Genomic DNA, 27,240 nt, shown 5'->3' with positions numbered 1-27,240 from the left:
CCATTTTCAGGATTTTTGGAACTGAAGTTTAATTTGCTGAGATTAAAAATGTTCAGGATGTTTGAATAACACGTGAAATCTTGTCATTATGCATATTGTTTAGAACAATTCCCAACAACACCTGTTTAAATTCAGCTGGCCTGGACAGAATGTGGACAGGTGGATGAAACCATTACAAATGACTCCTTCTTTTTCCAGTTGAATAATTCTCCAATGAAAGAAACATAATCTGTGGTTTTGATAACCCATCCAACTGTTGCCAAAACAGAGAAAAGGAAAATCCTGTCCTATCAGACTGAAGAGTTGCCAGCAGAACATAAAAAAGCAGGTCTAACTTTTACTTTCACAGCTTCTCAGGATGTTTTTAGGGAACCTGAACTGAGAGATTTTGGCTTTAACACAAACATGTATCATGAACTCATTCCAACAAGTTTCAAATAATCATAATCATCATAATCTGGATTTTTATCAAATGAAAAATAAATTAAATAAAACTTCGTTTTGAGTTGTTTCTTTCCAAACATGTTTTGGCTGAAACATTCAGAGATGTTTCTGTATAAGTGAATAAACGGATCTCACACACGTCCATGTGAAAGACGTGTTCACTCACTGAAAACCTTCACATGTTAAAGCGAAGCATGCTGGAGCATCCATCCTCTCTCTCCTTTCATAAAAGAAGATGAACAGTATCTGCCACTGAGGTCCTAAACAGGCAAACATCCAGCTCTCCAGGTTGTATTTCTGTGTATTTATGCATCTATTTTCTATTTTCCAAGCAAAACTTTATCTGTGGTTGGAGACTTTTGCACAGTAATTTTTTGGCATCAAGTGAAACTCGGTGATTTCTCTTAAATGAAATGGCACCCGGACAGCACATCCTGAGACTGAGACTGGGTTTATCTTTTTTATTACCTATGAAGCCGTGGCGACTTAGCTTTTATATTTTTAATAAAACGTCCTTTTATTTCTTTTTTTATGCTTCCGTGGGAACCTCTCAGGGGTTCGGCAGACAGATCTGAGAGAGGAGACGTAAACTGGCCTTGACCTGAAAAAGGCAGACAGACAGATGGGATACCTGAGTTGTCTGACAGCTTGAATCGGCCACAGCAGAGGTATCTCTTCCACTGCTTCTGCACATTTTCTTTCAAGGCGCAGTGGAAAATAAATATGAAGAGGCCTGAAAACAGACAGGTAGAAACAGAATGAGTTATTCTACCACAGCAGACCTGCTGACAGGTAAAAATAACTGCTTGGGTCACTTTACAGTTATCGCCTCTGCACAAACCTGCTCTATAACCTTTTATCTTCACACATAACACAACTCAGCACACGGATTAAACATGTTCACACTATCACGCTATGCAGTCACTTCACCTTGCAGCGAGTTGAAGATGGAGAAGAGGTACATGAACGTCAGCTTGACCGGTCCCCAGGCAAAGAAAGCAAAGCCCCAGGTCATTCCCAGAAGGAAGGTGAGGCTGATGGCGCTCCGTAGGTTTCGGAGAACCTGGACCATAGCAGGAGAGAATTTTATAGCGTTAAACCTTCAATCCTTTCCTTGTCTCCTTAGTTTACTTCCTTTTCCAGAAGCAGACATGAGAAATTTCATTAATGGTGTACAGTAACTCTTTACTCTGTCTCTGACAGAGCCTTAAGGCTGCTAACACCTGTTATGATATGGTTGTTATTACAATGCAGGAATGTCAGGGTTAACTTTTAATTCAGAGAGTTATTACAACCGACAGAAAGTGTTTTTTAAATCATGAAACAGTCTTAGTCCAGATCACTGGGAATGAGTACAGACCTCTTTCCGCAGCGTGCGGTTGCTGCGTTTGCCGTTGCGTCCGCAGATCTGCAGCATCACCACGACAAACATGGCCATGTTGAGCAGAAACACCAGGCAGAAGTAACCGACGCAGGTGGTGTAGAAGACGGCTTCATTGGTAATCCAGCAGCTGACAAGGAAACACACACATGCCCGTTCAAACTATTAAAGAGGGATTTAAGGTTTTTTCACACATCATCCACTTTAATATAATGAAACTAAATTCAGCCTTAATCAATTTGAAATGCAGTAAACTAAAACGAAGTGAAAGTGCACTGGTCATCCCGATATAGTAAACCCTGCTCTGAGTGTTAGGACTGAGGGTTGCTTTAAGGTGAGATTTCAGTTGTTCAGTTTGATCGTTTTTGGGAGTTTTGCAGGATAACAGACAGAATCAGCTGCAGGAGCTCAAACACGTCAGTGCCATGCACACAGCAGTTTTTAACTTGAATCCTCGAAAACTCGTTGTCCTTTCATCATAAACTTGGCACCGTGGAGCAGTTGTGCTAACGATGACGCCTGCATGTAACAAGGCTTTTCTTTTGTTAGCTAACTGACTGATTAAGTAACACTCTGATAAATGAGTTATTCAGTGACTTAATCAAATCCTGATTTTTCTGACAAGAAATCATCACGTCCATATTTAGTGATGTGGTTTTTAGACCTGTTATTGAGATTCTGGGCACACTTACAACTTTGACCCTCCTTTGTATTCTACTGCTTTGTACGCGTCTTTGTCCACCACAGCGACAATCACAACCAGCACAGCAGGAAGACCTGGAACACACAAAGCACGCCGTCCGCACGTTAAGGTCAGTGTCCCGGGTCTCTTACACTTGCATCACAATCACAGACTGAAATGGCATCAAACTGTTTTATCTTGTAAATTAAACCCATGTCCTCATATCAAGACAGAAAAGTATTCAACAATTATCTAACGAGGTAACGGCCTCCTTTTTTTAGTGTATGTTTTTGTGCATATCAGCGCCATTTAATCCCAAACAGCTCAGAGAAATTAAAATTGCATCTCCAGTCTCAGGAGGATGATATAAATCTCAGAAGATATTTTCTCGGAGGAATGTTCGGTGCGCTGGTGCACATCTGTTTAGGATAGTAAAAGGTTTACATGCACTTAGACCTGTCTGTAAGAGATTATTAATCATATTCAACAGGAATGATGTGAAGCTGAAGCTGTGCTGTGTGTTTTTGCCCTGAGACACCCGCAGCTTCACAGAGTTCCCGACCAAATCCACCTCCAAACGAAGACTTGACTTGTGCACAACAGTAGGAGCTTCAGTAATTATTAATCATAAATTATTCTTGATGCAGAGAAATGCTAAACCATGTTGGACACTTGTACTTTATTCATGATCTTTTGTTGTCTTTGTGGGTCTGTGTGGATCATCAGTGGGCGACTCACCCCACCCCACGATGCAGAACTTCAGGATGTACCGACGGATGTAGGTGTTAAAGACTTTGACCAGAGCGATGTACATATGGACCGATTCTAGCCCCATCCAGGTGAAGGAGGTCAGCAGAAAGTAGTGGAGGAAAATGGCCACAGCCTTACACAGCCCATCGTTTTCCATGGTGCTCAGCCAGCTGTCCAGCAGGAACACCATGTTGAGAAACAGCAGGGATGTGCTGAGGTTCATCAGGATCTTTGACGGGTAGTCACGTCGCAGCTTCCTGTGAGGACAAGAGGAGGAAAGCACACATTTCTGCGTGGTTACATTCTGATATTGTTGAGAAATATATTTGCTGCAGTTTTTTCTGAATATTCCCATCCAAGTCAAAGCCGCATGCAGTAGCTGAGAGTTTCTCAAGTTTCTCTCGGGTTTCCTGCTCCAAATTTTTCTGTGACTTTGAAGTTTATTGGTGATTCACAACATTTGAGCTGAAAGCCTTCAGAGCACCGTGAGCGTGACCCATGTGTGCTCCATTTACCCAACACAGAGTTAAAAACACACTAAATGTCTTTATTCATGCATCACTGACATCACTGATAAAAGTGATAACAGCGATGCACGCAACCCTCTGTCCTCCACACCATCCCATGCCTCCTTTTCGGACTACAGGTGTTCATACCTGGTACAACAGTCTCTGCTGATTAGTGTCGTTTGCACTCATGTAAACCTGGGAAAGATGACGGTTTGGGTTTAAACTGATTCTGTATAAACAGCCTGCACTTTGAACAGTGATGCTTGGCTCTGGGATTTATGTGCGAAGCCAAGAGAAACAAAGGAGTGGCATTTATATCACACTGTTTTAGTCCTTCTGACTCTGCAAAGTGCTTTGACAAGCTTAATGCAGCTTTTTAAGAGCTGAAAGAGAGCGACCCATGCTGCTTTTACCGCAAACCCAGGGGTCACACCACTGGAGCCAAAGGACATGTCGTGCACATCTGTGAGACACCATCAGCTCCGACAGAGCAGCGGTGTTTCACACTCTGGGAGGAACAACTCCAGGAAACTACAGATGATGGAAATCTAGACTGTCTTTCAACACTTTGAGTAGTTCTGCTTTAACAGATTGACTCGCTTTTGTCACCAAAAAAAAATGACATCATTGATGGAAAACATGGATGAGGAGAGATGATAGCCAGGCACTGGAAGCTGGAGGGTTCATACTGCAGCCGAACGGTGGACTCACTCGAAGGCGATATACGTGAGCAGCGTGGCAGCAGAGAAGATGGCGGAGATCCCGCAGCCGATGTAGCTGATGAAGGTCAGGATATTGTTGTTCTTTTCATCGATGGAGGCCGAAGTCTGAGAGATGTCCTTAAGAGAGAGACGGCAACAACTACATGAATGAAGGAAACGCACATGAACAACAAAGAAGGCCAGAGGGCAACTAGGGAGACCATCATGACCACAACAAAAACATGAAAGGATCCACACAACGTGACATGAATGCGGCGCCCATGCCAGGACGTCAGTGTGACAGGTGTGTGAGGACAGCTTGGACACACACACTCACAGGGACATGGCGGTCTTACCAGGAGGACACCGAAGTGTGTGAGGTGGTCGCACAGGCAGACGGTTTTGTTGGCCGTGGATTCGGTGGAGTTTTTTTTGCAGCCTTCTTTGTTCCAATCTCCAGTTCCATCTAGTGGTGACACAGAGGCATTACAGCAAAGTCACCTCAACACGAAATTAAAATGTGTAATTAAACAGATGAAAAGATTGATTTCTTTCTAATAATAAAATATATTATAATAAATGTTCGGGTTTTTTTATAATGAATAAAGCACTGCTCGGGATTCAGGAGCTCGAAATATTTCTGCAAAGTTTGAGGGCGGCTGCTCCGAAGCCAAATATCTGTACTGAGATAAGACTGCGCACAAACGTCCTCTTCAGTAATTACTGCAGTACTTGAATCTGTTGGTAATACGGCCTGAAAAGCTGCTAAATTTACCAGAATTTTCTGCTGAAAGAGCAACCAGACCAGAACGTCAAAGTAAAAGTGCAGCAGGACGGAGGTGTGACGAGCTGTAACAGCTGCTGACTCCCTTCTCTGCAGATCTGAGGACCAGTGATGAACCTGAGGTGAGCGATGAGGCGACGGACAGACTTACCGTTCTTGGTGAAGTCCCAGAAAACGCAGTCCAGAGTCCCAGGAGCCTGAGAGGACAGAACAGCAATGACTCAGCAGCAAGTAAGCAGACACTCAGAGCCACTCGTGACCATCACACCTGGCTCATTTCTGCATGATCTTCTGACATTGTCATTTCAAATCCTTCAGCACATCTCCAGGAACTATATTCTTACTGACAGTTTCAATAATATGGATTATTAATGTTAATAAATGTATTAATTAACCTCAGAACAAGGGGAACATGAGAAACATAAAGGTCATTTATATGAAACAGACAACACGATAAAGCACAGGTCGAAGAAAGGAAGTGAAAAGAGTGACACGAATATATAAATAATTTGTATAAAGTTCAAAAATGGAACAGAGAAGAAAGGAAAACACATGAGCACTCACCGGGTCAGAGCGATGAGCGATCTCGATCCTCACTGGGTACGTCAGGTCGCGGATGGAGAAGTTCACTACGCTGCTCGCCACTACGTAGCTGATCAATTTATTTTCTGCCTTTTTCTGAAAAACACGTCATGTTAAGACACCCTAAAACATCAGCCTTTGTGTGAATGTCACACCGTGACCTCTGACCTGGAAAAAACTGGGGCTGTTGAAGAACATGAAGCTGATCCTGGATGGTGTGTCGGCTTCGGCATGAGAGACGCTGGACAGCAGAGAGGCGGGAAGTGTGACCTGAGCTAAAGGATTCGGCTGCTTAGACTTAAAATCAATCTGAGAGGGGACAGGAAACAGTCAAAGCTGAATCAAAAAACACAAATCCACCTTCTACAGGAGAAAGTTTTGACTTTCCTAGCCGTTACCTGTGGGTCAGACTTGTTTGGAGACATGAAGGCGCTGAGGGTCGTTTCGTTGAACATCGTCGTGTTGAGGGCCAGAATTCCCACAGCCAGATTCTTGGAATTGATCTGGATGGACGGACCATCAAACTGGATCTTCTGCACCAGCTCGTCCACGGTCTTCAGAGCTCTGCGGAGGAGGAGAGAGAAGCAAAGTATTTCTACGATGATTTCAAAGGGAAGCAAAAGCAGACAGATATTGGTGAGAAAGACAGAGGTGGCGTTTAACACGGCTGACTGAAACGCAGCTGAAAACGATCATGTTTGAAGGTGATTCATGTGAAACGGACTCAAACATGTGAGTCTCGTTTAAGTTTAAGTTTAATACTGAACTTTCCGTCCTGCCAGCAAACTTTGTGGCTGAGAGTTCATTAAGCGGCAGAAAGTTTCAACACTTTGACTACATGCTAGCTGATGGCTATCGTAGAAATGGGACACGGCCTCCGCGCAACTGAGGGCAACCTGTCGGTTCCGGTGATCATGCTGAACTGTTTTGCTGTTGGAGGTCAACTGTAAGTAGTTGTAGCATCAACTGGTTGCCCAGAGGTTGAGCATGGAGCGCTTTGCAATCTCCGAGTGAACTTTTGGCGGAAGGCAGCCTATGTCCAAACTGCTGCGGTCTCTCAGATAGGTTGGTGAAGCTTTGCAAATAATGTTGATGTGATTAATAAACACACACAAAACCATCAGATAACAACCAGTCTGAGTCGGTCTGCACAACCAGTACAACCTGTCTATGGTGAAACTCGCTGCAATAGGAGGCTCAACTCAAGTTTTATTCCTATGCAAATGTTAGGTACTCATCCGCTGCTGTCACAGAGGGGTTAAATCTCCTACTTTCAGTACTTACTCTCCACCTTATTCTCAGTTTATCGTCACCCTGATGCTTCAAAGTTTCTTTGCAAACTGCTAATTTTCACAGACGTGGTGACATTTGCAGAATTTCTCCAGTCACCGTACTTCCTGGTGGTGTGTGAGTGATAACTTTACATTTTTCAGATGTTTTGGTTACAAAATCAAGATTTTAGCAGATCAACCGCCTCAAGGTCAACATGTAATCCTTTTTTTTTTAAACATGTGATCAACATGTGATCAGTCACTATTTGTCACCTAACAGCAGAAACAAGTGTGTAAATAGGAGTTTTTAATGGGATCATATTAAAATGAGAGCACTGCTGAGTTCAACTTTTACTGAAGCACAAAAGGAAATGTGAAAACTATTTCCTAGACCTGAAGGATCTATGTGACTGAAAACTTTCTGCATTTCCTAATTTTCCTGCAGCGATGCAATTACAGAAACTCTGGTCAATCAAAGCTAAGAGTACAGTTAGCTACATTAGCCATATAGCATGCTGGAAGTATGAATTTTCCTGCAGCATCATGAACACCATCGACTGTAACGAGGAAATAACAGCAGACTGTGTGGGCCATTAATGCCTCAGAGTTTATGATTATCACATAGAGCTCATGACATGATTAAAGTTGTGGAGTAAGTACTTTGTGATATTCCTTCCACACACAGTTTTTGTGTGTTTCTCCGTGAATGCAGTGATTTTACTTATGTGTTTCCATGCAGCAAATAAAACCTGCCAGCGTGGGACATTCAGGGACAGCATGGAAAAGCAGAGTCCAGGAACAACACAGCCTTCTTATTTTCAATAATGGTTTCTTTCTGTCATATCTTGAGGTTACTCTATTCCGTAACTCCCGTTCTCTGATAACATTCGTTTTCGGTGTCTCACTATGGGGAACGCTCTCTCAGCGTTGTCCTCAGAAGCCTCTATATCATTACTCCAGCCAGTATTGGCTGGCAGTCGTGACGCTTGCGTCAGGGAGGGGCCACCCTCCTCCCTATAAAAGGGTGTGACGCAGCGTCACCCGTCATTCAAGATAAGCTCACCTCTTCCTCGCTTCGTGCAAGGAGGGTGATCTGGTGAGACACCTCACTCATGTTATCAGAGAACGGGGGTTACGGAATAGAGTAACTTCAAGTTCTCTTTCAAACATTCGTTTCGGTGTCTCACTATGGAGATATGCAGACTCCCGTATTGCCAGATAAGCCCATCTGAATGACTGACTGCCAATTTTGGAGGTCTCGTGGGGACCCACACTTAACACAGTGTGGGCTAGAGACGGTGCAGTGACATCCAACCTGTAAAACCTTGCAAAGGTCAAAGGTGAAGCCCAGCTCGCAGCTGCACATATCTCTTCTATAGAGACACCCCTAAAAAGGGCCCAAGAGGTTGCCATCCCTCTGGCAGAATGAGCACGAAGTCCCTCCGGGGGGGCAGACCCATGCTGGAATAAGCCAATTGGATCGCCTCAACAATCCAGTGGGAAATGCGTTGTTTGCTAACGGGCTTGCCAAGATGTGGTTTAGCCCAAGAAACAAACAGCTGATCCGACCTCCTGAAAGCCTTCGTTCTCTCTATATAGGTACATAAAGCCCTAACTGGACAGAGAGCATGTAGGCGCTCCTGTTCAGGGGAGGAGAAAGGAGGAGGGCAAAAAGCTTCCAGCTCCAATGGGGTGCATTGGAGATAAAGATTTTTGGGCACAAAGGCCGGATTTGGCCTGAGTGTGACTCTAGAGTTATCCCGCGTGAATCGGGTGCACTCTTTGTGTATTGACAGCGCATGAATATCACTGACACGCTTCGCAGATGCGAGAGCCAGGAGCAATGCAGTCTTCAAAGACAGGATTTTTATTTCCACCTGGTTTAGTGGTTCAAATGGTGGCTGTGAAACTGCCCCCAGCACCAGGGATAAATCCCACGTGGGAACGAGAGGTTTAGACACTGGGTGGAGCTGTCGTGCCCCTTTCATGAAACGGCAGACTAGCGGGTGATGGCTCACCGGGCCATCCACGAAGCCCACATGGCTGAAATGGCTGCTAGATATACTTTAATTGTGGAAAAGGCCTTTCCTTTATCTAACAGTTCTTGGAGAAAGGAGAGAATTGTTGTCACAGAGCACTGAAAGGAGAGAGTGTGAGACTTTCCACACCATTCCTCAAATACCCTCCACTTGTTCTCATACAATGATCTTGTGGAGGGGGCTCTAGCACTCTGAATAGTGGCTATAACACCCTGGGGGAGTCCTGCCGTACTCAGATTCAACCTCTCACGGGCCAAGCCCACAGGGCAAGGCTCTCGGTGTGAGGGTGGCTTGGGAGACTAGGTCTCGTCGGAGAGGGAGAGGCCAAGGTTCGCTCCACAAGAGGGGCATAATCTCCGCTAACCAATGGGACCTCATCCACCTTGGGGCGATCAATATCATTATTAGCCCTCTCTCTCTCACTCTGGTTAGAGTGGGAGAAATTAAGGCCAGCGGAGGGAACGCATAAAGCAGAGCATGTGGCCAGTTGTGAGCTAATGCGTCTACCCCTAGCGGAGCCTCCTGGTCCCTCAGGGAGAAATACAGTGGACACTGAGCGTTCTCCCTCGAGGCAAACAGATCGACCTGTGGCTGGCCAAAGCGGGTTCAGATTTGGGTCACCACATGTGGGTGCAGGGTCCAGTCCCCGTACTGCGGGTTTCCCCTGGACATTAAGTCTGCTCCCAAGTTCAGAGCTCCTGGAATGTGAGTAGCTCTCAGTGACAACAGATTGATGCTGCTCCACATGATCAGTCTGTGAGCCAGCATGTGCAAAGGACGGGAACGTAACCCGCCCTGTCTGTTGATGTATGCCACAACAGTGGTGTTGTCTGTTCTGATCAGAACATGGTGGTTTCTCAACAGGGGAAGGAAGTGTCTCAGTGCTAGAAATGCTGCTGGCAATTCTAGCCAATTTATGTGAGCACCCCTCTGTTGTGAGTCCCAGCTGCCGCTCACTGCTCTGCCCTCGTGAGTGGCACCCTAGCCCGTGAGACTCGCGTCCGTGGTCACCACCTTTCTGGCTGTGACAGCCCCCAGTGACACCCCCTGAGTGAGAAATGTGGGATTTCTCCAACAGTGGAGTGCTGCAGCGCAGTCTGCTGTCACTCTGATATAGCGGTAGGTATGGCGCTTTCGATTCAGTCTCAGTGATGCAACCCATTGCTGAAATTCCCTCATATGCAGTCTGCCTAGTGGAATGACTGCCAGTGAAGACGCCATTAATCCCAGCATCTGCAGGCATTGTCTGAATGGGAGATATCTTCCCAACTGAAAAATGCCGGCATGTGATAGCATTTGTTTTACTCTGTCCACAGAGAGACACGCTCTGCACGAGGCAGAGTTTAGAGCTATTCCTATGAAAGAGATGGCCTGAGCTGGCTGCAGGACACTCTTTTGGTAGTTTATGGTGAAACCCAGAGCCATCAGATGATCCACTGTCAACCTGGTGTGCTCTCTTCCCATTATTTCGGACTCTGATAGCAGCAGCCAATCGTCTATGTATGTTGCTATGCGGATGGCCCGCCTCTTCAGTGGGGCTATGGCTGCCTCTGTGCATTTCACAAATACCCGAGAGCTCAGTGAGAGACCAAACGGCAGGACCTGGTACTCGTACATTCTGCCCTGAAAGTATGCGTCCTTCAGGTCTATTGATGTAAACCAATCGCATGGGCGCACTACATGCAGCAGAGTGGTGGTCGTCAACATCCTGAATTTGTATGACCTCAGATGCTGATTCAGAGCCCGTAGGTCCAGTATCGGACGCAGTCCCCCTCCCTTCTTGGGCACGAGAAAATACTTTGAGTAAAAGCCGCATTGGCTCTGCTCCTGGGGTATTTCTCGTACTGCTCCCTTTGATAGCAAGGTAGCTATTTCTTCTTGCAGGATCCTGGCTGATTCGCCTTTTGCAAGAGAGAAAATCACTTTGTGAAATCTGGGAGGGGTGGTTGCGAATTGCAAACGATAGCCTCGCTCTAATGTCCTCACAACCCATTCTGGCGCAGCGAGAGCTCGCCATCTCTCTATTCTTGCTGACAGCGGCCCCAAAGACAGGCACTCCACAGTAGACGGAGCTCTGGCTCCCTCTTGTGGCGGAAACTGGTCCTTCGGGCCAGAGCCTACTGCGCATGTGCAGGCGGCCCGCGCTTGACCAGCGCTTGACCAGCGCTTGACCAGCGCTTGACCAGCGCTTGACCAGCGCTTATGGGGCCGGACACCACTGAGGGAATCAACCCCGGTGGTGTCTGGGTGCGTGGGGGCATTATGTTTTTCAACATACTTTCTGTGTTTTTCACACATTTTTCCCGTGCCCTTGGCGATATGCCTGGATGCAACGGGTGGGTTTTTAATAAACAGTGTGTTTTGTGAGACAGACATGCTTGATTCAGCTGAACAGTGTCTCGCCGTCTCTTTGTTGAAATGCGCTCTGTGGGATCCAACTCGAGTCCCAGGCGCTGAAAGGTGGAGGCAGAACACACTTCTCCGGATGGGCTCCGGAACTGAGCCCTGGAGTGAATTTGGAGCCCGGGCTGGTCCGGCTCCGATCTCCCCGTGGGGGATGTTAGGCAGTCCGCTTCTTCTTGCGGTCCAACTGCTTGGCTGGTGGTGGGGCACCCTGAGCGGCAGCAGGCGGGACGTGTTTCCTGGGCCAGTGGGTCTTAGGGTTCTGCGATCCTAGGGGACCCTGGGCCGCGACCTGCGGGGCTGGGCGGCGAGGGATTTTAAACGTCGGGACGCCGGCTGGACGGCTGGATGGCTGGTGACCTGAGCGAACGTGCGGCGACTGGGTGGAGGCGCAGCCTGGGTCTTCCTAGGGAGACACAGCTGCAGGGCCTCTCCCTCTTTCTTTTTCTCCTCGCACCGTCTTTGCATGGTGGCAACGGCGGTCCCGAAAACCCCAGCGGGGTCGATGCTTTCGTTTTTCTCTGTCCGAAAGCCCCGACAAGTTCAGCCATCTTGCCCTCTCCTGTAGGACGATGATGCTGAGGGCTCTGCCTGCCGCTTGTACTGCTGCTCTAGTGAGGTGGAGACACTGGTCCGTAACTACGCCCAGCTCTTCCCACAGCTCGCTAGCATCCGGGTTCGCAGCAGCCTGGTCCTGGAGCTCCGCGGAGTAGGCTAGCAGGAGCGATGAGGCGTTCAATGCCCTCGCGGTGGTGGCAACCGATCGGCATCATCCACCAGCGGGAGGACGATATCCATCTCGTTGCCCCAGCTGGTGCCTGGTGTGGCGGACTCAGTGTGCTCCATCGGTGGGCCGACTGGAGACAGCATTGGGTCCTTCTTCGACAGGCTAGCCTGGCGGGCTAGCCTTCGGCGAAGGCTTTTTTGGGTGAAGCGAGCGCAGTGTTTGCATATACCCAGTGTGGAAATAGTTGCTTGGGCGTGTTGCAGCCCGAGGCACATCACACACGCGTCATGTGTATCTGAACCTGAGATTTTGCAACCGCAGGGGCAAATTCTGGGCAGCGGTTTGCAGTCTGCCATATTAAGGAAGCTTGGTGTAACAAGCTTGGAATGGCTGGACGGCTAACGCTGATCTTTTTTTTTCGTTTCTTCGCTCGGTCGGGTAGCTATGGTGAGCTAGTATGACCTAGCTAGTGTGGTGGCTAGCGCTTGTGCTACTTGGCTTGGTGACCGTGTGTAGCAAAGACAGTTAGCTTGGTCAGCTAACTGTTGTGCTAGATGCGTAGTGGCAGCTAACACACTCTCCGACCTGGCTCTGTGGTGAAGAGCAGGTGACTCGAAACGCGAGCCGTGCTAGCGCCCGGTGACCAAGGTGTTAGCTTGCTCGTGTGGACAGTTAAGCTAGCACTCACGTTCACAGTCAGGAGAGATGAGGTTTCTAAGAAGCGAGAAGAGGAAATTGAATGACGGGTGACGCTGCGTCACACCCTTTTATAGGGAGGAGGGTGGCCCCTCCCTGACGCAAGCGTCACGACTGCCAGCCAATACTGGCTGGAGTAATGATATAGAGGCTTCTGAGGACAACGCTGAGAGAGCGTTCCCCATAGTGAGACACCGAAACGAATGTTTGAAAGAGAACTCCTGTTCCTCTGGTGGATGTTCACCTTAAACACCGTTTCACATAATTAAGTCAGAGAACTGCTGGATCTGTTATGTCATATGTCCTCTGCAGCCAATCAGAAGAATGCAGGTTTAAAGAGAGCTCCCTTGTTTCAGAGGACAAACCAAACAATAATTGTGATCAAGCAAAGTGAATAAGGCAGTAAACTACAGAACTGACAGTGAGTCAAAGTTAAGATGACAGCAGAAAAGAAAGGTTTCCTCCTTGTACAGGGTGGGCCATTTATATGGATACACCGTAATAAAATGGGAATGGTTGGTGATATTAAAGTCCTGTTTGTGACACATTAGTATATGTGAGGGGGCAAACTCCTCAAGATGGGTGGTGACCATGGTGGCCATTTAGAAGTCGGCCATCTTGGATACAACTTTGGTTTTTTCAATAGGAAGAGGGCCATGTGACACATCAAACTTATTGGTAATGTCACAAGAAAAACAATGGTGTGCTTGGTTTCAACGTAACTTTATTCTTTCATGAGTTATTTACAAGTTTACATTTATTATTATTATTATTTACAAGTAATTAATTACTAATTACTTAGTCAATATTGTATTTAAAATACTTATCTAATTACTGTGTCAGAAAAGAAACTCAATTACTAAATAAGTAATTAAACTAAATACTTCTTAAAATCCCTATAAATCTTGAGTGGACAAACAATAGAAATTAAACTCTTTAAATAATAAATAATTTTTCGAAAGACGGAGACTCTACAGTACGCAGCGGTAGCATGTCTTCCACAATGTAGCCTGCAATCATTTTTTTAAGCTCACCTTCAGACACTGTCTGTGCTGCTGAAGTAAAATCAAGTTTTGCCTGCTTAGCAGGAGTTGCCGCGGTGTTATCCATGGATGATGAACAAGGATCACTCAGAAGTGTTCGTCTATGCTCTCGTGTCAGGCGCTTCAGTAGATTATTCCTGCTATTAACAGCAGCCGATAGTTTTTACATATTACTGTAATATTCTTGTCTGCTTGTTTCAGAAAAGTGAAGAGACGGGAATATGTCCGTTTCATAAAACAGCCACACGCTTCAGCCGAGTCCGACATCTTCCGCTTTAGAATACGACTATGCAGCAAACTGGCGTGAAATGACGTGCAGCTGCACTACAACGATGTTAAAGTGGCAGAGTTTACTTCTAAGTTTAGAAGATAAATTATTGAAATTAAATAATGATATTCAGCGAGGTTAAATATTTTTCAATGAAACGCAAGTACATTGTAAGTAATTGTGATTAAAATACCTAAAAATGAACAGTAATTAGTTACTCTACTTTTTCAGTGGAAAAGTAATTTAATTACAGTAACATAACATTACACCCAACACTGGTTTCAACGTAACTTTATTCTTTCATGAGTTATTAAGAGGTTAACACGTGAGGAGCGGATCAAAATTGTTTTGATATCTGGTGAATGCATTAACCGGGTCATTGCAGCAGATTTCAATGCAAGACACCCTACGAGACCACCCATCTTCCATGCTACTGTTAGCACACTGCTTGCTAAGTTTCATGAAACTGGTTCAGTGTTGAATTTGCCAAAATGTGGAAGCAAGAAAACTGTCACTAGTGAAGAAACATCAGTGGCTGTCCTAGCTTCATCCAGCAAGAGCCCACAGCGTAGCACTCGCCGCATGTCACTGGAGAGTGGCATTAGTCGAACATCCCTTCAGCGGATATTAGCTACTCACAAATGGCACCCTTACAAACTCCAGCTACTGCAGCATCTCAACGAGGATGACCCAGATCGGCGCACAGAATTTGCAGAATGGGCAAAACAAAAACTGGAACAGGACCATGAGTTCACGCAGAAGATTTTGTTCAGTGATGAGGCAAACTTTTATGTGAATGGTGAAGTTAACAAAAAAAACCACCGCTATTGGTCTGACACTAACCCACATTGGATGGATCCCTCCAAGACTGGTGGAACAACAAAAGTGATGGTTTGGTGTGGTATATGGGGTACAACAATAGTGGGTCCATTCTTCATCAATGGAAACCTCAAGACCACTGGATATTTGAAATTGCTACATGATGATGTGTTTCCCTCTTTATGCACTGAAGATGGCATGTTCCTTGAGTTTTTCCAGCAAGATGGTGCACAACCACATTATGGGTGCCAGGTCCGAGCATTCCTAGATTAACAGTTTCCTGGAAAGTGGATTGGTCGTCGTGGGCCAGTTGAATGGCCCCCAAGGTCTCCCGATCTGACCCCCTTAGACTTTTATCTTTGGGGTCATCTGAAGGCAATTGTCTATGGTGTGAAGATACGAGATGTGTAGCACCTGAAACTACAGACACTGGATATCTGTGCTGGCATTTCTCCTGCGGTGTTGCTATCAGTGTGTGAAGAGTGGGAGAAGAGGGTTGCATTGACAGTCCAACACAATGGGCAGCACATTGAACACATTTGATAAGTGGTCAGAAACTTGTAAATAACTCATGAAATAATAATGTTACGTTGAAACCAAGCACACCATTGTTTTTCTTGTGACATTACCAATAAGTTTGATGTGTCACATGGCCCTCTTCCTATTAAAAAAACAAAAGTTGTATCCAAGATGGCCGACTTCTAAATGGCCACCATGGTCACCACCCATCTTGAGGAGTTTGTCCCCTCACATATACTGTGTGTCACAAACAGGACTTTAATATCACCAACCATTCCCATTTTATTATGGTGTATCCATATAAATGGCCCACCCTGTAGTATGAAAACAGCAGCTGCTGTCAGTGAATGTGTCATCAGTGGGAGGTGAGCAGAGTAAGAAGTCTGTACTTGTCTGAGGTCGCCGGGACTGTAGCTGAGCCACTCATGACATTAGAGATGATGGTGACGATGCTGGAGGCTAACGTGAAGTTGATCTTGGCTACGTTCACTAGTTGTTCCACCTTTGACACCACTTTAGACACCTGGACACGGAGGACAGGAGGACACGGAGTCACTCTCCTGGTCACAGGAGGCTTGAGCGAACAGATGCCAGTGTAAACACTCACCTCTTTCTCATTCAGCTTGTTGTTGGTGAACGCTTTGAGCTGCTCCGCTACATCAGATGCATTTTCTGCTCAAGCAACACACAAATGGTTCCATTTTGTCACTTTCTATCACAACTTATAATTCAGGTTTAAAATAGTTTAATGTATAAAGTCTTGAAACTGAACAAAAATCTATATATATTTGTCAAAAGTAAGTGAAAAGTAGAGTTTCATACAGATCATCTTAATATTTTTGTTTTTCTTTTACAAATGTCAGATTTACTCACAGCAGCTTTAAAAGTGAATGATTATTTCTTTATATTTGTGAATTTATGTTAAATTAATTCTGCATGTTTGATTTTGCAGGATTATGGATCCTGATTAAATGTTATTGGAAGAAAAGCTTTTATCTTTCATAGTTCATTGTGAGATATTTATATTCAAACAGGTGTGAAAAAACATGCTCAAGTACCCTCAGAGACCATATGTCAAAAAGAATAGCTAAATAAGTATTTGATATATGAAGCTAATTATTTGCATAAATCATATATGTTACATATTTCAAACCATACCATTTTGGGGCAAATCAGAAACGGACGAGCAGAAAATATTGTAAAAATGTGACCCAGCTTATTATCTGAAACGCACAAAGAGTGAATAAAATGTTCCCACATTGGAAAAGAACATTTTTTAAATCTGTACTTACGCTGCGGTTTCAGACTCTTTACTTTGTTGTTAATACTTTTATTCTGAACTGCGGCAGTTGGAATAAAATAATTTTAAATCATGTATTTGCTTTTTTATTCATGCAAAAATAAAACAACTCAGATATTTAGCTGTCTATGTTTTTTTACACACAAAGCAAATGATGCATTGTTAGAATCAACGGTGTCGGCACGCCACGTCTACAGTCCACTGTCAGATTGACTTTGTGTCTGAGCGTACCTGCTGACACTTGGATGGAGTCGATATCAGTGCAGTTGCTGCCATCTGGATCTGACCAGTACGATGAGTAGTTCATCGAACTGATTAAACTGGGAAAAGAAGAGGTTATCGATAAGATATATAATTACTCAGCTTAAAGAAGTAGTCCTAAGTTAGTGAGCCGGCACTGCTGCAGGCAGGTTTTGTGGAGGAATGTGGAGGAAGTGCTTAAATATTCAACAGCTTAACAAACCCAATCCTGGTCACTCCAAACACACAGTTCAACATGCAGTAAAGGCAGTTATAGCACTCCCTGATTTTATTAGCCCACCCATCCGCCCCGACCTCCTCCCTACACTAACTCTATGACAATAACATCGCCTACTTCCTGTTTTAAGATGGTGAAGTAACATTTAAAGGGTTCAAATGGGATTTTAGCCCTGGTGTTTGCAGTCCGGAGTACGTGTGCAGCAGCGCTCTTCAAAGGTCCGACTGCTTCGTTCAGACTTTATCATTGAGTCTGCTCAACAGAAATGCTGCTGTGGAAACGTGTGATAAAAGGAGAAGAATAACCAGAACTTTAGCCCCACTGACTCCACAGTTAACCCCATTAAGGACCACTTCCTTCTGAGAATTTATGCTGAGGCACTTGCGGGCTTGTCGTATTAATAAATCATAGATCACCATGAGGTGTATAATGACAGGAAGATGAATTAAGTCAATAAATCAACATCAAATGCTGTTGTTTCACTGAACACCACAGTGTCTCAGAAAGATTTGATTAAAACCACAGACTCTAACAAAGAAAAGATACGAGCTGCTTTTACTGCTGATTTTATCACAGTGGAGGTTCTTAAAATACATTCCGGGATATTTCATGCAGTCTTGATTAATGACTCTCCCCAGAAACACAAAAACCTCACAATGATCATGAGAACAAAGTGCCTACTAAAGATGGATATGAAATAAATAACAGTTCGTGCAAATCCTAATATTTGCCTTGAACCTGTGCAAACGTGCTAGTTTCAAGGATGATGAAGGATTATTGTTAAGTGGAAAATAAGAATATGGAGCTGGAAATATCGCAATCAAATATTTGTGTTTGGCTGCATTCAGCTCATGTTTTGTGTGTGTTCGTGTTACCAGGTCCTCCATTTCTTGTTGGGGAAGCAGGGCTGGTACTGAGTAACGGTCGGTCTGGTTTCAGGCCAAGGCGGGTCTTCCGGGCAATTTTCTTTAAGCAGAAAAAAAACAGGAGTGATTTCACAGTTTTGAAGCAGACATACATTCATATAATGAAACAGGAAAAACATCCAGGGCACAGAGTGATCAGAGAAGGCAAACAGACAGACTTTAGACAATAAAATCCACAACAAATCAAATCCAGAGAGTTGTGTGAGTGGTGTGCAGAAACCATACTTCTTTATTATCTCCGGTTCTTGTTTTTCTGTGTTTAGCGTTCAGTGTAACCTTCTCACCAATCTGTTTGACTTCCACAGAAGCACTCTGGATCTCCACACCCTCTGACACGCTCCCCTGTCTGAGCCGGGCAGACGCATCATCGATGAGGCTCAGGTTCTCGTTGATGATCTCGGTATAAACCAGCAGACCACGGCACTCATAGCTGCAGCAAAAAGAGAGATGCCAGAATGACCTACCATCCTAAACACTTGACTTCTATGAGCTGGTGAGCACATAATGACAGGAACCTGCAGAGTTAAACAGAGTCATGCTACCTGCTCAGGTTTCCTGCAGTCTGTGGACTCAGCTGAACACTGGAGAGGGAAAAGAAGAGAAGCAGCAGAGATGAAAGACTACAAATGATAAATGCTGCATGAACACAGTAAAGTACCTGCAGCCAGGAGGAAGCACATAAGTCAGACTTTTACTGTTCACCTCAAAATATGACCCAGGAGCGCAGAGCCTTACTGCTCAGCTTTAAACACCTCACACATGTGCACTCGTGCTCACAGGAGCAGGACAGTAAACTTCATCCTGGCGTGACCTGTCGCTCTCACAGGTCTAACTGTTTCTAACCATTTCTTTTTTCTCTCCTTGGTGTAGCTCATCTTTTTAGCTATTGTGAAATGGCTGAAGACGAGCACAGACCCAAACAGCATGACCCATACAAAAGCACCTTTGAACTAGGTCGTGTGCACTTTGTGTGATAGCTGTTTGCAGGATTACCTGATGTTGCCCACGTAGACTTTGTGGATCCAGTCCTGAAAGGTCTGATTGAGCTGTAAAAATAACAGATCGGGTTTGAAGTCTGCTCAGCACTGAATATTAAACTGCCGCATTGGTGTGAAGAAGAAACTTTATGTACCTGCTTCATGAGCAAAAATTGTTCCAACAAATCTAAGTCATCGCCTGTTCACGTAAAGGTGAGTCTTGCTCCCGACCTCTGTATTCTCCTAATCTTCATTTCTTTACGTTCAGCAGCTCAGAAAAAAATTTCACTCCCGTGTTATCTTAATTCACTCTCATTAAATAAAATATGACTTTAATCTTGTTTATCATAGCCCTAGAGATTAAGTTTGAGTTCTGTTTTACTGAACTCATGTAGTGTGGCTGTTTTGTCTCCCCCTCCTGGCAGTGAGAGTGATTGCACACTTGATCTTTTTGTTTTTTAGATATTCTGACACTTTTTGTTGTTTCCATTTCATTTTTATCTGCAACACCATACACTTTCTGCTAGCTGCTGTAGCTACACCACCACTATGCCAGTCAACCAGAGTTTAGATGTAAAACCATCACTGCCAGTGCAGGGCTGCTGCCACAAACATCAGACATTAAACTGAGACTTCCTTTTGTTTCATTTAAGAAGATAATAACTGGAAGTGGTTTTGAAATTTTAGGTTTTTTCTGTGTTATGTTTTGAATAAAATACATTTTACACAGTTTTTTGACTTTGTATTGAAAATCATATTTTAGTATATTTCTACGTTTAATATAGTTAAGCTGCTCAGAGCTTCAACTAATTAAAATTATGAAAGAAAATCTAATGAGGTCTGTCGCTGCTGCCATGGTTACGCTCACTGAGGTCTGGACATGGATGAATAAGTGGAGTAAAAACTCACCCATAGAGCCACGGCTGATTTAAGCGTCTCCCGTGTCGTCTGCGATCGGCTGTCATCCACCACAAACTCAAATCGGTAAAACTGCTCATCTGCAGACCAAGGTGAGAGCACAGGAGAAAGAAAGAAGAGCACTTCAGATTCAATGTGCAACAGCTAATTCATACCGAGCCTGTGGCACATAGCAGGAGACGGCCCGAGTGGTTTGAGCTGATCGAGTTATGTAAAAATCTCATTTTGAAGTAAAATGATGAAAAATGGGAACACACCGCCTGACGGACAATAACGTCGGCGCTGAGGGGAGAACAGTCATTCCCCTTTCTTTTTTCAAACTGCACAAATCAAAGAGTCGAAGCAGGATTTGTGCAATTTGAGTCTTTCTCAGGATTGTTTGACCCTTTGATCTGCGTTCTCACAAATCCACCTTAAAAAGGAATAAAGAGCACAATTATGAAGCAGGTACGTTAAAGATCTGTGGAGAAATGTCCATGTTAAAGAGTTTTGGGGTCTGAAACTTCCTGTAAAATTTATTTCTTGTTACACAGACTCATTTAACTGAGTTTGTGTGTGTGTGTGTTGATTTCCTTAAAAACAGATACGTGTAGAAAGTAACGACTAATGGAATTAAAACTGATTAAAGCTTATAAAAAAAAGGGAAAAAAGAAAAAAAAACTTTTTAAGACATACTTTCGGTTTCAGAGGAGGCACATCTAAGCTCTCCCTGTAGGGCCCTCCATGCTCCTGCTATGCTTCACACCGGCCACGAGATGTCTCTCTAATATCTCTAATTGTTAGTAAATGCTACTGACTGGAAATGAGACCTCCAATCCATCAGGTCTGGAGGGAAATCCTGCAGGCTGCTTATCTTTGGTTATAAATATACTTTTCAGAGTGATTGATTTTGAATATTTGATTTGATAGCAGAAAGTAGCATGCGGACGATGAGAAGCACCAAAGCAGGATGCCTCCACCAAGAAGCTGCACGGACTGAAAAACGACTATAAGAAAAGCAGAAAAACGATGTAAAAAGAAAAGGTGTTGGCAGTTTATCAGAGAGGAAAGAAAAACAGGCAGAAAGTAGACTACAATCCCTTTTTTCACTACAAGTACCAGGCTAAATACCAACATCTGATTGGTCAGCTAAACTCATGGTTAATGAACTACAATGAGCCAGAATCACTTTAAACAAATCACCAGTCTCAACTTTGATGGGAATCCCGCCCAATCACAGCATTTGTACTGACATCTATGATTCGAACTACTGACCTGCTCTGAAACCCAACCACCTGAAGTGAGTATTCAGTCTTAAAGTCTTTGTGTTTTTAAACCAATGCATTGATATTACAACTCAACCAAAGACTGACCCATAACTGACTGTACAACAGTTGAACATATCTTTCTGAGATTATTCTGATTATTCTATTATAAGATTATCTGTTACTGGCAGCCAGAGCTTGGTTTCTTTGGGCCGGGCCAACAATGATATCAGCTGGTAAGGTATGAATTGCTGTCACCTCAGATTAGGGAGGAAGTGTTGAATGGGGACCAGTAATGTTCTTCAGAACCAAAGAGGGCTGGTTGAATGGAGTTGGTTATGGGAACACTGTGAGGTGGAAACACCACAAAAACACTTAATAATACGGACACAGGTGTCTGTATGCATTTGTAATGCTGCTCAAATCAAAACTTTCTGATTCAGATCCTTTGAAAGACTTGAAGACTAAATACTCTATTTTTGTAATTTTGTAATATTACTGACTATTTATTTTTATTTTCTACAACAACAAAGTTGTTGCTGCATAACATACTATTCCCCGATGGCAGTCCACACTGACATGTAAAAAGAAAGCGTTGTTTACACCGGCAGGGCAGTGTGGGCCTGATGGATGGATTTGCTGTTGGGGATCCCAGACTGGGGTGCAGCGTGGCTTTTTTGAGGCCGCTGCTGCTGCTGGCATTAGCTGATGGACTGAGAGCTCTGAATGGAGATGTAGGAGAGGAGATCTTTGGGGTTATGAGATGCCAACCACTGGCAGTTGCTGGAGGCGTTGGGGAAAAGTTGAGATTGTTGTCTTTGATCTTGCCAGTGCCGTTGCCTTGGTTCACGTCCCCCTTCATTAAACCTCCTGAGCTCTGGTTCCTGCTGGGATTCGACACACTTGGACTTGAGTTCAAACCTGGCTCTGAGGCAATTAAATTTGACTTTGCTGCTGCGTCTGCATTCACGAGCACCGGCACTGGCCTGCTGCCTGTCATGCTGCCCTCCGACATATCCAGACTTCCTTTTTCTACGAGTGCACTAGCATCTTTAGCTGCTGTGATGTTGGTCATCGCAGCCGGCGCCACAGGAGAGTCTCGGAGTGCCACAGCAGTGGTTGAATTAGACTCAAGTATAGATTTAAAGCCTGCTGTGTTTGTGGTGTGGTTGTCTCTCCCAGGAGGTGAGAGCTCATCAAGCCCAGAAATGAAGCCATGATTTGCGATCTCGATAGAGAAGCCAGTGGGGGATCTGGAGGTGGAAGAGGGGGTATTAAGGTCAGAAGACTGCAGGGGGGTTGGAAGAACCAGAGCAACATTCGGTTGTGATGATGTAGCAGAACCAGGCTGATAACAGGATTCAGAAATAGGACAGGGAGTATTGTGCATATCAACAGGAGATGAGAGAGAATTCAGGGCAGATTGTGAAGTTACATGCTCATTAGGGTGATGGCCTGTTACAGCGCTTAAGATTACAGCAGCTTCGTTGCTCACAGGTGAAACATGCTCATTAGCAAAGTGTATCTTTGGAACAACATCTGCAGGGTTAAATGGAGCAGAGAGATGTGATAATCTCCCACCAGCAGTTTGCTTATTTGAGGCCTCAGATATCAAAACGCCGACTAACGTAGACGCATTTTGTGGCTGAGAGTGGTTTGTAAACTGTAATAAAACCTCATCCTGGTTAGGAGAAATAAGCGGGCGTGACTGGATGGACTCCGTGGAAACTTGACCAAAAGAAAGAGATTGAGTGTTTGAGATAAACTCCTCAACTGGCTGTATGGTGGGTCTTTGTAAGGACTGTGCTGCTGTGGGCTGCAGGAATCTAACAGTAGGACGAGTGGGTGACAAGGACCCAATTTCTGTGTTCATCATGCTAGCAGGTGCTGCTGGCCATGTCGCCCGGCTGGGGAGGAGAAAGGAGGATGAAAGGGTGGAGACAGAGGGTGAGACAGGAGGATAGGTGTAAGACAGGTGCTGAAATGGAAGAAGAAGTGAAATGCTTTCTACGAGAGAAACAGAAGATGACATGGAGGGCGAAAGGACAGGAAGCGAGGGTGTGAAGAAACTCAAGATTGGAGATTGCTGCCGCGGCCCCCCGGTGTTAGCCCCCTCGCTCAAATTGAGCCCATCACTCCTAAAGTTCTGAGTGTGTGCCTGACTGTTAGAGTGTGCGGGCAGCTGTGTGTGTGCTGAAATGTGTGTCTGGATCAGACGGCCGGGTTGTACAGTGTTAGCTCGTGTCAGGCCTGAGACGTGTGTTAGATCCATCCCCGGAGTGTGCCGGGGCGCTGTCACACCAAGCTGCGCACTTGAGCTGTCGCGGTGTGCCAGCATCTGGGACGGAGTGGAGAGACTAAATCCACTGTCATAGCCAGCAGGGGCCTGCGAGTTGGTCCGAGTGCCAGCAGCTCCATTCGCTTCTCCCTGGTTGTGTAAATGTGAGACTGCATGATGCAGCCTCCAAGGATCTCTGTTAACAGTCGGGCTGGAAGAATCTCTCTCTTGTGACCCAGACAAAGATTTCTGAGTCAGAACGGTTTCCTCTCCCATCATCCCCTCTGTCTCCCTGACGGAGTCAGTAAACGAAGAGATGTGAGAGCTTTGAGTTAAAAGGAAGACATTGGAAGATGATGTAGAAGAGGCAGAGGAAGAGGGCGGTTCTTGCTTTCCTTCAATATTTGCCCTGAGCAGAGCCAGAGTGTGATCATGGCCCCAAATACCAGCTGTTGGCAGCGAGGTCAAGCCAGTGTCAGTGTGAAGCACTGAACGAGTTTCTATCTCGCTCAAATCTTTCTGATGAGAATGAACTAAAAAAGGTCTGACTGACAGGCTAGCTGCATCTGAGGATGGCCACAAAACCACTGACAAATTTAGCTCAGATTCAGGAAACTCTAATTGTGACAGGGCTGGACCAAAGTCCGGCACAAGCGCTGCAGGACTGGATACCAGAGCCTCCACAGATATTCTTGAGGGAGTTGGGTTAGTGTGACTAAAGGAGTAATCTGAAAAATCTTCTGCATGGGTTAATGTATGTGATCGAGTATCAGGGGACAGGTTGTGCACAGTGAAGGGCACTTCATTTCTGTTAGCTTTAGATAAACCACTAGAGGACTTTTCTGCAGAGTGGTATTCAGGGTCCAGTGCACTATCAACAAAAGGAGACTGAGATTCAGCTGGGGCTTTAGAAAAGAGATGAAATGACAACAAAGATGCTGTGTCAACCGTTGAGTCCTCAAAGTTCTTTTGAAGATTCGAGGACAGAAATGACAAAACAGACACTGGCATGTGAGCAGTTTCTGAAAGCCTTTGCTCTGCACGCTGGGAAGATGATGGCAGGAGGAGGGAGGGGTACCGAGGAGCAGCAGAAGGTGGAAAAGGAACCAGGGTGGGCCAAAGGGGATCAGGGGCCAAGGGAAGGGTGGGGCTGAGTGGGGAGTACTGGGGTATGACAGTTTGAATGGGGGAGGCATGGGCGGAGGTGGCAGTAAATTCTAACTGAAAGAGAGAAAAGGGAGAAGTAGGAGGTAGGATACTAGATGAGGAGTAGTGAGGGCTCTGGAATGGCTCGTGAAAGGGAGGAGATGGAGGGGAGAGAATGGATGATCGATGGGGAATGACGTGCACAGAAGACTGTATGTGTGCATGTGCGTCTGTATATAAATTGTTAACCAGACTACTGCTGGCTACAGCTAGTCCAGCTTTACTGCCCAGAGGGTTTAAAGAAAGTGAGGATATCTGGGCCTTGTCTTCCTTCTGTGGCACAAAAGAGGAAAAGATTTGTTTGGGGAAAAAAACCTCTGCGAGGAAAGAAGGGGAGCTTAGATGTGCCATTGGCAAAGAAGGTGTTGGCTGCATGAAGAGGCGGGATGAAGAGGAGGGAGGAAGGGAAGATGGCATTGCTTGCAAACTAAGTCTTTCCAGTTGTGCATAGGAACTTTCCTCTTGTTTCTGTCCACTTGGACCGCTGCTCTTTGGAAGCTCGTGGTGTGTTTGAGCTGTTGTCAAAGTCTGATTAAGAGTGCTGATGGATGTTTCTGGTACCAGTAGGTCTGGTGAGTGATCTTTAAAAGGCTTGATGCCTGCTGCTAGGATGCTGAGCAGGCTTTCTGAGCCATTATGGAAATGTGTTTGGGTGAAAAAATGTTCACTTCCTCTTTCAGAAGGAATTGAGGGCTGAATGAAAAGGTGGGAAGCACTTTGCGGGTCTGAGTTTCTGGCATCAAGTCCAGTATTGGGTTCTTTGGATAAGGCATCAAATTTATATAATCTATAAGGACTCCTTTCCCCCACAAGTTCAGTCATGTCATACATGAATGGCTCAGAGCCTGATGAATATTCATTATCTCGTATCTCCTGATCTGTCAGGTTACCCGCAGCAGATGTTTGGCTTTCACCACCACTCATGTTCAGGAGTGACCATGATGAAGCAACAGGTTTGTTCTTCCTAATGCCAAGTGCTGATAATGATGACAAAAACAACGACGATGATGATGATGATGATGGTGGTGCTAGCCCAGCCACAGCAAATGCCTCACTTTTATTCTGCTGCAGAGGTGACCCCTGAGGTGAACTTGAAGCATGAGATTCAGGAAGGGACTTTAAGTCCTGAGTGGTGGTAGAGACCTCAGTTTTGGAGGCTGACTGGTGAAAAGTTTTTGGTTGGGACATAACAGAAGAAATATTTAGATGAATGATTGCAGGCGTCGAGTCTTTCAACCCATCTGTGTCTTTGAATCCAGTCGTTGGTGTGAATTTAAGCCTGGCTGTGGATTTGAGATCAGCTAATGGAACAGCAGGTTTTGTGATGTGAATCTCCACCCTAGGTGGTGCTTTAGTGGTAGCTTGATGTCTTCCTCGGTTTGGCCTCTTCCTCAAAGGGGTTGAAATGTACCCCAGGGAAATTTTGGATCTTCGATACCGTGGAGGTCTTTGGAAGGGAGCAGGGGGTCTAGGGCGGGTAGCTTCAGATGGACCAGAGGAACCAGGGACTGAAGCTAAGAATCTGGATTGATGAGCTGAATGATGGGGACTGGGGGTTTGAGCAGGGGGATTCAAACGACTGGACGTAAGAGATCTATGAAGAGAAGCTCCTCCAGGAGGATTGCGAAAAAACGCAGACCTGGTTTGCCTGATTTTGTGGACTAAAGGAACTGGGTGTCTAGGGGTTTGGGGAAAAGAGAGTGCAGCAACAGTAAATCCAAAAGTCTGTCTTCTGAGGTAACCAGCTGGCCAAACAGTCAGGGACCTGGACTTCAAGGCCATTGGCTCAGGTTGCTGAAGCATAATTTGAGTCTCCTCCACTGTCACCGGGATATGGCCGATCGAAGCAGATGTAATTATAGTGAAAAAGCAAGTTACATACAATAAATAAAGGTAAAAAATGCATTTCAAAAATAAACCACTAATATAGGACACGATATATTTACATAAGCCATCTCAACGTCCTTCAGTCACAGACAGTATTGTAGGATTGTACAGTGATTACTATGTCTGTAACAGCGATATGAAACAAAGGAGTGCATGAACCATACAAGAAGAAACCAAAGCAAAAGATATGACTATGACTATAACTAGGTTAGGCTGATTAAACAGTTAAAGAGCTAAAAAAGGAGAAGGAAACAAAAAAGACCCCCAAAAATAAAGTTTCACAGGCCTTAGATCCTGCAGTGCAAACACACAGCTGTTAGCAGAAAAGCCTCACATATTCCACAGGAATGATGAGGATTGGCTAACACTGATCTTGATTTAAGAACTAGACATGGAAGTGTGAATGTT

General features: G+C 45.0%; 2 protein-coding genes and 1 pseudogene across 2 annotated transcripts in view; all 3 read right to left on the bottom strand.

The window, feature by feature from the left end:
* Positions 1–27,240, bottom strand: part of adgrg6 (adhesion G protein-coupled receptor G6) — a gene marked incomplete at its 5' end in the record, with an annotated part of 72,785 nt that overhangs the window by 19,559 nt on the left and 25,986 nt on the right. Inside the window, 19 exons of the mRNA XM_085134394.1 lie at positions 1,076–1,177; positions 1,375–1,507; positions 1,805–1,955; positions 2,518–2,602; positions 3,246–3,514; positions 4,478–4,605; positions 4,824–4,933; positions 5,403–5,448; positions 5,816–5,929; positions 6,002–6,142; positions 6,232–6,397; positions 16,008–16,141; positions 16,226–16,290; positions 17,150–17,238; positions 18,272–18,362; positions 18,607–18,752; positions 18,865–18,903; positions 19,316–19,368; positions 20,209–20,297. Coding sequence (XP_084990520.1) covers positions 1,076–1,177; positions 1,375–1,507; positions 1,805–1,955; positions 2,518–2,602; positions 3,246–3,514; positions 4,478–4,605; positions 4,824–4,933; positions 5,403–5,448; positions 5,816–5,929; positions 6,002–6,142; positions 6,232–6,397; positions 16,008–16,141; positions 16,226–16,290; positions 17,150–17,238; positions 18,272–18,362; positions 18,607–18,752; positions 18,865–18,903; positions 19,316–19,368; positions 20,209–20,297 — 2,151 coding nt within the window. The remainder of the gene's footprint in view (positions 1–1,075; positions 1,178–1,374; positions 1,508–1,804; positions 1,956–2,517; positions 2,603–3,245; positions 3,515–4,477; positions 4,606–4,823; positions 4,934–5,402; positions 5,449–5,815; positions 5,930–6,001; positions 6,143–6,231; positions 6,398–16,007; positions 16,142–16,225; positions 16,291–17,149; positions 17,239–18,271; positions 18,363–18,606; positions 18,753–18,864; positions 18,904–19,315; positions 19,369–20,208; positions 20,298–27,240) is intronic.
* Positions 6,404–11,296, bottom strand: LOC146502190 (uncharacterized; annotated as a pseudogene).
* Positions 20,304–27,236, bottom strand: LOC146502189 (uncharacterized). The gene has a single exon (XM_085134392.1). It carries the CDS (start codon positions 26,746–26,748, stop codon positions 21,964–21,966), a length of 4,785 nt encoding a protein of 1,594 aa, XP_084990518.1. The 5' UTR covers positions 26,749–27,236; the 3' UTR covers positions 20,304–21,963.

This window comes from Neolamprologus multifasciatus, chromosome 15 (genome assembly GCF_963576455.1).
Source record: "Neolamprologus multifasciatus chromosome 15, fNeoMul1.2, whole genome shotgun sequence".
Classification (NCBI taxonomy): domain Eukaryota; kingdom Metazoa; phylum Chordata; class Actinopteri; order Cichliformes; family Cichlidae; genus Neolamprologus; species Neolamprologus multifasciatus.
The sequence above is the reverse complement of the archived record's forward strand: the minus strand, read 5'-3'. Positions and strand labels throughout refer to the sequence as shown.